The 11,021-nt window shown below is 31.8% G+C and overlaps 1 protein-coding gene across 1 annotated transcript; it reads left to right on the forward strand.

The window, feature by feature from the left end:
- Nucleotides 1-1,035: 1,035 nt before the first annotated feature.
- LOC134281845 (uncharacterized) lies at nt 1,036-7,582 on the forward strand. The gene is made up of 6 exons (XM_062764284.1): nt 1,036-1,654; nt 2,163-2,355; nt 2,438-2,757; nt 2,975-3,217; nt 4,559-6,418; nt 7,445-7,582. Exons 1-6 carry the CDS (start codon nt 1,036-1,038, stop codon nt 7,510-7,512), a joined length of 3,303 nt encoding a protein of 1,100 aa, XP_062620268.1. The 3' UTR covers nt 7,513-7,582.
- Nucleotides 7,583-11,021: the final 3,439 nt, after the last annotated feature.

Genomic DNA, 11,021 nt, shown 5'->3' on the forward strand with positions numbered 1-11,021 from the left:
TATATACATGACCATACCCGATATTTATTTGATTTATTGCTCTTGCATGAATTCGTGCAATTCAATCCTTGGAATACCATTGTTATAATGTTCGTCACGATTAGATCCAGTCTTATAAATGATCAGATCCAAGCTGCCGATATAAAATATCAAGTGTACGAAGTACTAGTATATTTCATATTTTGCAAATTTCACTTAAAAATTCATGACAAGGGATCTATTGATACCTGTATATTTTTCAAAACATAAGATGCTACATACGTATTTATAACCCTTTCAATTCAATCTATTCCGTTTCCTCATATTCCATATGTAAGTGCTTAAGGTTGCTACATGTTCATGTATATATTAGATAATTCATTTGATTTCAAAGTTAAAATTCCTTGTTTTGTATATATCTTTTATTTAATTTAATAGTATACAAGTATCAGATAAATAATATATATATTTTTAATATTATTTGTGTGGTGTAGGTTATTATATCGTTCTGACTGTTAATATAACAGGTTTACATGTCAAAGTTTTGAAACAACTGTTGTATATATATGAATACTATAGTATATTCTTTCATTATAATTTAAAATTCAAGTAAATGTAATCAGTAACATTGGTTCAAAATTCAGAGATATTCATATTCTAGTACATAGATATTCTTATATTAAAGACTTAGTAAAAAGTACATTAAAAAATTCAGTTTGAAAAGTTTCCTTTTAATTTCACTACATCAGAAATAGTTTTAGAATATAATACAGAGTAATACAATTTCCAACTTCCTGAACATATAATAAATGTGGAGAAATGTATTAACATCATTGTTTCAGCATTGAAATAGATCAAAATAACATGCTAGTAGGAAATGAATACAGTAATCTCGAAGAACAAGGAAATCCTAGGTCGCTGGTAAAACATTTTTATTACGAATGAATGCTTTTACATACTACAAAGAGATTATAAAGATACAAAATTCTATTAATGTGATTGAAGAATGAAACTGTAAGACCTTCTGCCACCTGTAAAATAATAACACGTGACAAAATGTCATCGTCAAAAGAAGTGAATCAACTGATAGAAAAGGAATCTTCCAAAATGTTACCAAATTTCATTCAAGTTTGGAATTCAACAGAAAATGAAAATTGTTTTGTAGAAAAGGAATATGCAAACATCTTCATTGAAGATTCAGTTCATGAACGAAGTAAAAGTAATGAGAAGGAAATTACCGAGCATGTTTCAAGAACAAGAAATGTTTCAAATGAAAACACAAAGTTGGATAAAATGAAATTAAATCCCATAAAAGTATCCGAAGAAAAATCTGTTTCAAAAAATGTGCAATCGGTGCATGCAGATGAAAGTAAAATAGAAGGAATTCATGTTTTGGAAGAAGAACCTCTTGTTCCGACACATTTAGATAATCATGACAAAGAACAGCCTCAGAGGGAGTTGGATAATTTGAATGGAAAAGAGCATCAAGTTCAGAAAGACTTGGATGAAGAAGAAGCATTTGATAAAAGAGACTTGGATAATTTGGATGAAACCGACTATTACGACAGTGAAGACGAATACAGAGAAAAAGAACAAACGTCGACTTTAATGGGCAAAGCTTTCATATCGCTATCGAAAGAATTTCACCATTTTGAACATGTTGAAGACAATAACAGTAAAGATGATATTATGCCTTTTTTTAACAGTATATTTAACAATGTTCAAATTACCTTTTGAGTAGATAGAGAAATTAACTGCATGACTAAAGCAAATTAATGCACTCTGAAAATGTAAACTTGTTTTACGGCAAAAAAGTAGCAACAATCTTACAACTTACTTTTTATATACTAGTATGTCAAGAGATCAAATACTGTAGAAGTACATTTTTATTTGGTATTAATTTACGCTATGTAAGCGGTCACAACTTTTCCGCGGAAATTTGTCCAAGCGTACTTAACATGAATGTAAAGCATATAGTGACAGTCTAGGAAATCCGCGTAATTTTCTACTCGCGGATTAAACAGAAATTGAGATTCCGCGGAATTATGACCCGTGGAAAAAAGTACGTCTACAGTATCTTAAAACAGTTTTATATATCCGCTATCATACAATCGATGCTGTTATGTTGTTTTAAAATAAACAGTTGTAATTTATTTCATTCATTTAAAAAATGAACTTTTTAGGTAGAAAAGTGAACGAAAACCCGCATATACAAGCATTGCGGAATTCAATCAAGAGATTTGCAGAAGACAACGGTTTTGAGATTCATGACGGTCCATTAGACGGTGCCTGTATGTTCCGCTCGATAGCCGATCAGCTCATGATAAATGGACGATTCGGCCACACAGCAGACGATCTGCGAGAAGAAGCTTTAGAGTATACACATTTTACTCCATTCCCTCTTCATAATAAAACCTTTAAAATATACAGTGATTAACTACATGCTCTTTGTTTTCAGATATTTGCGGAAGAATCCACTTTTAGCAGATGGGACACATACCCAGTATTTCCTTTCTAAAGAAACGTGGGAGCAATATCTTCAGAGAATGCAACAGACCACAGAATGGGGAGATCATATAGTACTAAAGGCCCTGGTAAACAAACTCAACGTTAATGTGGTAGTTTTGAATGTCAAAGAAGAATCCGTCCAAAGGATTGAGCTTTCCCCAGATAATAAAAGTGTAGACTCTTGGACGATAACTTTAACCTTGGGACACCTTGGCGAGTTCCACTACCTAAGCTTGAGACCAAAGCTATGGAGAAAATACTGGCCTTACAGTAAGTTGAAAACAGGATTTGATACAAGCATCTCTAATCATAATTTGCAAATATTAAATTTATTATTTACTGTTATCTCTGAAACCATACAAAGCTTAAATATATAGTCATAGATTTTTTTAAAATTATTTTGTCAAAATTTCTAAATGTTAATTCAGAAATTATAACAAACAATAGCTATCATAAGTTTTTTAAACACTTTGTTTTATTTTCATAGAAGCAATCTTGTTTAAGCTACAGTTAAGCTCGCATGGAACATCTTCTACTATAAGGGATAAGATTCTTAGCACCAAGCTAGCCAAAATGGGTATAAAAACCCTCATTGAAGAGGCAGGCTTCTTTGATTTGAGAGCAAGTGCACACGACCCACCAGAAAACTTCCCAAAGGGACACTACTCAACAAACTCGGACAACACAGACAATATAGCAAGCATTATTGATCAATCTGTCTTCTCGGAAGGTAATCCTTAAGGAAGCTGGGGGTCAACAAATTAACCATCAGATATAATTAATTTTTTTAGATATGATACTAGTATCTTAAGCTGTCAACCAACCTTTGGCAAAGAAAGTTTTCTAACATTTTAGTTTTGAATTTTGCCACTTTTGTATATCTCAATTCAGAGCTCTTCTACTAAAGGATATCAATGTAGTGTAAAAATTAGTGTTGGCAAATCGGACGATTTTTAGTAACCGGTTACTCGCTTCATCTTCCGATCGAGTACCCGGTTACTCGGATGATTTTTGGTAAAAGTATCAATATCTTTTATTTATCTTATTCTTTACTTATCGGTAGTAGTAACGCACAAATACACTGTATAGGGACATTATGTTTAAAATACACACATACGATATCGCCATATATTTACGATTTTAAAATAAAGAAAATTAATAGGGAATTCGACGCACGAAGAAGGCAAATAAATACGTCTTAGTCAATCATCGTTTCATACTTTCTTTTTCAGACCCCGAAATATGTCGCAATCAAGTAGAATATTTATTTACATACTCCATAATTAATAGTTACATACATGTATGTAATATGTGGAGTGTCCAGTAAATCGCTGGTTTCCGAATATTTTAAGCTTAAGTGATTTAACAGATTTTGAATCAGCTGTTCTTTTGTTACAACTCCAAGCTTATTATGTCTGCGGCGGCATCTCGTTAAATTATCAAATGAGGTAATTATAACTCAGGCCTTCAAAATATGTATACCCCAAGCAATCAAAGCTATCGATTATATAAACTGTGAAAACTAATCAAAACAATTTGATCCACTACAACCATGCACTAGATCAAGTCTAACGGTACCTAAAATTAGGGAAATGTGTAAGTTAGTATACGTTTAAATTATAAAAAACGTTCATTTTCTATGCCTTTACTATGTAGAATTTATTTTATCCGAGTAACCGAATAGCAGTTTTACTAACCGATACTCGCATCGTTCGACGGTTAACCGGTTAACCGGGTACTCGCTGCCAACACTAGTAAAAATGAATTTCGAATACCAGTAAATTAATGTGTTTTAATTTTAAATAAAAGTAGGATTTTGAAAGTTAATCATTTTTACACAGATACCTTGGTTGGACTTGGTAAAGAAAAAACGCCAATAGTGAAACTTTTGTGTTTATATATAGACGAATTGGAAATCCCTGTAATTTATTTTAATATACAAAGTAACAAAGAACCCATTATATTATAATAACTAGTCATCAGAAGTAATAATTTACATGTATAATAAGAAAACATTACGACTTGCTTCTCAGTGATGTTTCACGATTTTCAGTTTTTGTTTTAATTTCAGAAAATCTAAATTATTTGATGGAGTATTTGCATGATGATACGCTATCTGGAGTCAATCTCTTCAAGCTTTCCTACTTTATAAAGCATTTAATGCCTTTTGAAATGATAAGAATTTATACTCCAGAGTTGTGCCATCGAATGAAACATTTAGAATTACCTATTTTGTATGAAGTCATGGGTTCTTGCGCCGATCAAACGGATGTTACTCTTCGAGATATATCAGCTGCAAACACAATGTTGATGCATCATGACCAGAAAAAAGTTAAACAACCAGTCTTAATTGCTATGGATTTGGATGTAGATGTACAACATTTCAATCACATCTGTGATCGATTTAAACGAAAGACTGTCTATTATGCAGATATAAATGAGACACACCCTGGGTATTGTCGACTTAGAAAAAATCTGACAGATAATAGCAGCTATTTTGAAGTCGAAGTGAGGGAATTTACATCAAACAATTTTCCTTATTATTGCTACAAGGGTTTTCTTTGTCACACTCTCCCTCCTAACTTCAGAGATTGGACATATGCAAGTTGGCCACCCAAAGCAGTTAAAATGTGTGTTTCTCTCATGAAATGTGCATTACTTCCAAAATGTCATCCAACAAGTGGAGAATCACAGTTTGAGTGGAAGTACAATTTTTCCATGGCAGAAAGCTGCTTAATCAAGCAAGGACTCACTCCTTTTCAGTCTCATGCTCTGTATGTATTGTGGATCATTCTTGAAAATATGACGATGCATTTGCAGAAGCCGATTAAGCGGAAGCATTTGAAAGCTGTATTTTTCAATGCTTGTGAAAAACTTCCTCAACATGCATGGGAAACAAATATAGGAGGCTGCTTTCTCTTTGTCATCAGTTTATTATTAGCATGTTTGAAAAAGAGATTCCTGCCTCATTATTTCATTCCATCGAACAACATTATTGATTGCTATTCGTCAGAGGAAATTGATACACTATGTGTATACGTAGAAGCCATCCGATTATTTCCAATTTTCACCATTCAGAGCGTAACTGAATTGCATGGATACCTATTTGGAGGAAGACTTTCAAATCATTTATTCGGCAATGTTCCTGTAAAAGGCGTAAAGTCTCAAATAATTTTGCGAAACAAGATGGTTCGTAGCACTATCGACGCTGTAAAATTTTATACGCGACAAGGATATTACGGTGTTGCCTGTAATTTGCTTCGAGATGCCCATGAATGCCTATTACTTGGTCCAGAATCAGACGCAGACCAGCCAAGTTTTCAAGAATTTATCAGTGCTGCTATTGATGAACTTTCCCAGAGATCATCGCGGATAATTCTAGCTAAACGATTTGAAAAAGAACACCATTTAGATTTTTCTGACAAATACGAAGCTAAAAACAAGATACTTGTAAGACACATTCTACCATGGGAGGTCGATTATAGGCTAGCCAGTTTGGAAATTCCGGTGACTGAAGACATCGATTTCCAATTTTTGGCTGACTTTTTTCACTCAAATTATCAAGAAAATATTGCCAAAAAACGAAACGCATGCCTTGCTTCTCTTGCCATTCAAACTGCTGTAAAATGCATAGATGAGGCGATCAGTTCTCACATTGATGTCTCAAAATCTAGTCAGGATAGCAAACCATATACACGGGGGAAGAAAGGCTTAAGCGAATTAAAAGAAAGGAAAATACATTACCTTGAAGATGTGTACAGTGTGTCCGTATTCTTGGAATCTGTCTATCCCATTCTAGACTACGTACATGATGTAGAGGAACTCTGCAAAGACTTACCGGAACACAATGATGTTTTAAGAAAAATTTTGCGTTACACTGGGGGTCAAAGGATGTGCAAGAATTCCCCAGGACATAGTCACACCTGGATGGGTAACATTAAATACTATTATGATAATTTCTTTTTAGCACGTTTAGCTCACCTGCACAAAGCTTCAATTGGGTTTTTCTGATAACTTGTCGTCCATTGTCTCTCTATCTGTCTGTTAACTTTTCTTATATTTTATTTTCTTTATAGCCTCTTGACCCAATTTTAACCAATAGTATCACAAAATCCCTTTGGGTAAAGCAGTTCAAATTCAATTCTTTTTTAAATAAAGGGTAATGTCCTCTTTAATTAAAAGCAAGATAATTAAGGAAAGGAAAATGGTGTATTTATCTTTATAAAGTATCTTCTGAGCCAGTCATATTGATATTGAATCATCTCTATGCTGTATTGATTCATGGTTAGTTATATAATAACTGCTTTACACAAGGATGAGGCTATTTATTTTTTAATTCTTTTTTTTTTTTTTGAAAATAAAGAAAAAAATTATAATCATCTGAAAACAGCATATAACCTTTTTTCTGGTGAGCATTGTGGTTTTTGTGCTTCTAGCTAAAGGCAACTTCAATAATTGCAACGACATGATTGTGAATGTCATAGAATTTGAAAAAATAAAATAACAGTGCTGAAATAATTTAATTTCATTGATAATAATAATTTAAAAATTCACTGCTCATTTCCATAAATTGTTCAAACCTACATAAAATAAATGTATTTTATGATGAGGTTTAACAAATGATAGACTAATATTTTATAATAATCTATAAAAATGCATTACACATTTCCATAAATTGCACATACATGTACCTACATGAAATAAATGTTTTTTATAATGATGGACTATATGTTCATGACAATTCTTGTAAAGTATCACATAAGTCACATATGCATCAAATTCCGTTATGATAAATATTTATATATATATATATATATATATATATATATATATATATATATATATATATATATATATATATATATATATATATATATATATATATATATTAAACGATCATTATGTATTTTTAAAAAGTCATTCAATCTTCTAAACTGTTTTTTTTAATTGATTTCAGATGGCAACAGTTTGATGGAAGGATTTCCTCACTTTCATTATACTCCTTTTTCAGTTTTCAAAAGCTGAAATATTTGAACGATTTTTCATATTCAAATCGCCTTTATATTACTTGTCAAGGGAGAACTGTTAGTCTGCCTTGTCTATATACTATTATTTGTTTTTAGTTTACGTATATAGAATAAAATGCGTTTCATATGATATTTCGGTAGTTTTTGTGGCATAAATGCTTATGTCCACAAATGTAATTCAAAATCATAAAAAAAAGTTGGTTCCACCATGTTTTTGTGACGTTATATAAGTTTAGTCTCTCCCCGTTAAAAAGTTTTTGAATTATTTGCCTGCAAGGAAATGTAGGAATGTGGTTCCTGGAGGAATTGGATGTTTTGCAGGGACCTACATGTTTATAGTATTATTATGGTTTATAGGTCCCTGAATAAAGAGGAAATACTTCTTCCTCCTGTATTAAATTGAGTTAAAGTGGTTGTTGTTTATTTAAAGAATTCCATATTTTATTAATTTCTCTTCTTCTTCTTTTTTTTTCTTTTTTCTTTTAGAAATTGCTAAAAGTATATTAAAGAATTCATTGCATGGAAAAGGGCAATCACTTGTAAGAATTTAACCTACAATAAAATTATTTTTATTTGTTGTTACATTGGGTGTATGCATGTAATGATTAATTATGTCTTCTTATAAAATTTTGAAACTTTTTTTTTACATGTTTTAAATTTAGATCGATGTATATGAATAATATTGGATTTTTTTTTAAATGGAGGGGTTTTTCCACCTTAATTCATATCTGAATTAAAAATGCAACATTTTCTGCTATAGTTTTTGAGATATTTAGTGACATAAATAAGTTTTAAATGGATTAAAAAAACTATTTACAATCGCAACAAATGTTTAAAAAATCTTTTGCAACTATACGAGGGCCGTTCAATAAATAATGTCATTAGCTCCATGACATACAACATAGAAGTTATATGTCATTAAGCTTGACTTTCTCTCATTATTGAATCTTTAATGAATTGATTACAGTTTATTGACCACTTTTCATCACATAGATTTATTGTGGGAAGCTGGAAAAGAAGGGCTATTCGAGACACTGCATTTAAAATGAATGGTGAAGAATCAGTAAACTAGAGTGAAATTAAACGTTTCATTAAAGCTGCTGTAAAACTTGTTAAGAATCCCAAAGAAATATTAACTGAAATATGTGAAATTTACAGCAACTAATGTCTGTTTAATACACACATGAGCAGGTGGATTTCAATTAACAAAAATGATATAATGGGCATCGAAAATGGGTACCTTACCTGGCGACAAGGAAATACAGCAACCAATGTATATTTGCAAAAATTCAAAAATTAATAACTGATTATGTTTGATTGACTTTAAGACTCATAGCAAATTCGATGGACATCACTTTGGGGGTAGTTCACATTTTTTAAAGCATCATTTGATAGTAAAAAAATTCAATATGCAAAGGTCACCCTATGCTTTTTAAAAATGAGTGAAAACGACAGCGTGTAGGAATATATCTAAAAATCAAAATTTGTATTTGTCCACGTTTGTCTGAAATTCAAACAGATTATGAAACTTGAATCCATTTTGCTTTAAACCCTAAAAACAAATTTACAATAAGATGCACTTGATAAAACAGCAAAGGCTTGAGAAGAGCAAAGAATTGCAAGAGCACAAAAACAGTTTTATATGCTATTTTCTAAGATATTAGTGGTCTTGTTGTTCAATCTTTTATTCGGGGAGGAAGTTCAATTTTTGGATGAGTCTAGAAAGCAAACTTTTCGCAAAAAAATCAAAAGGTTTATAAGAGGAAGGATCCAGAATGAGAATTTAATGCATTAAATTTTTTCATGACAGCGTCCAAACCCACAGGCCATGAAGAGTAAAGGAGTTTTGAGGATTAACAAAATGTTAATGTTTTGTCATACCAACAATATTCGCCAGATATTTCAATCTTTGACCTGTTCCGTTTACCAAACTTGAAAAAAACACCTTTCAGAAAGACAAAAACAAGTAAAGGAAATCAGAGGATCTGTCATATTCCAGTATACGAAGGGTCATATTCAAAAACGTGTTCTAAAACAATTAGAAATTGAATACATATGTTACACAGACATGTGTTTTAATTAAAAGAGAATATTTAAGTGAAATCATTAAGATTAAATCATAGAAAAGCGTTTTTTATTCCTTTCCGAGCACCAATGACATTATTTATTGAACAGCCCTCGTACTTACCGTCCCCTCAGCTGGATGAAATTTTGACGTCCATATTAGTAAATATATTACACTACACCCAATTTCACTTGATTATAAATAAAAGGTGTAAATCGTCCACACCAGGTGTACAATGGTGTAGACCAATCAAGTGCGCCGATAATTAATGCACAGGTACTTGGGGAAGGGACCACCCCACCACCGCGTTCGGTACCCCAAGGGTTCTTTGATTTAAAAAAAAATCAATGACACATTCGCAAAGAAAAATCCAAAATTTAAAAACCGATCTTTTATAAAATTCTCAGAAGTATTTTAGAATCAAAAAAGCAGACACTTGTTTCGGTAAATAAATAAATTTTAAACCATATTTTAACTATAAGGGTTAAATAAAATATTATTCTATGGGTTATAAAAGAATTATTACCGAATCCAGTGTCTGTGACAGTGGCGGATCCAGAGGGGGGGGGGTTACGGGGGTTGCAACCCCACCTTTGGATTTGCAAAAGAGAAAGAGAAATAAGAAAGTTCCATTTTGTTGTTGTGTTTTTACTATAGAAAATGTAAGGTGAAAGGCTAATGTAATATATAAAGAAATTCGGTTGTAAAAACGAAATAAAACCCCATCCCTTTACAAAATAGGATTTTCCGGTTCGGAGATTTATTTTCCTTTCTTTTTCAAAAACTTTCTAGTAATGAATACAAGTACTTTTTCCCAGATTGATCAACGTCCCGCTTTCAAAAACCATACTCCACCCTGTATCGATATTCTATTGAGTTATTTTACTATATTTATGTGTACAACGTACGTTTTAACTGTTTTCGCCTTCAAGGATTTTTTTGAAAAATATTTCAAATTTAATTATTTTTGAAAAATTTCTGGATCCGCGCCTGTGTGATCAGAAAGTATGAATTTTAATAAAATGCTAAATTCTAATTTTTTCAGATTTTATCTAAAAAAAAAAAGTCAAAGAAACCCTGGAGAACGGAACACGGGGTGGGGCCGTCTCCAAGCACCTGTACATGTGCCATGGTGTGGTTTAATTTAAACCATACATGTACCTGTATGTACCGTGAAACTCACCCCTAGTGGCCAGGTTTAATTTGATAAAGGATTAGTGGAATAATGCTTCATATAGTCTTTAAATTCTTTATTTATAGTTTTCTTTTAACTTGTTATTTTATGGCTACCCTTGCTAGAAACTTTGTCTGTGTTATACTAATCAAAATCTCATTGTTGTGATATCAAAGTAAAATGACATAAGAAAAAGTATTAAACGATTTGACAGAATGGATCCGCCACTCGATATTTATGAACGACCTATCTAGAACCGTAGGCAGCC

This window comes from Saccostrea cucullata, unplaced genomic scaffold (assembly GCF_032062105.1).
Source record: "Saccostrea cucullata isolate Sc308-1 unplaced genomic scaffold, CSIRO_AGI_Scuc_v1 ctg897, whole genome shotgun sequence".
NCBI lineage: Eukaryota > Metazoa > Mollusca > Bivalvia > Ostreida > Ostreidae > Saccostrea > Saccostrea cuccullata.

Bases quoted from the DNA above. Each gene is read 5' to 3' on its own strand.
- LOC134281845 (XM_062764284.1), top strand. From the start codon at position 1,036: ATGTCATCGTCAAAAGAAGTGAATCAACTGATAGAAAAGGAATCTTCC. The intron at 1,655-2,162 runs GTAAAGATGATA...TGAACTTTTTAG, and splicing joins ACATGTTGAAGACAATAACA to GTAGAAAAGTGAACGAAAAC. The intron at 2,356-2,437 runs GTATACACATTT...CTTTGTTTTCAG, and splicing joins CTGCGAGAAGAAGCTTTAGA to ATATTTGCGGAAGAATCCAC.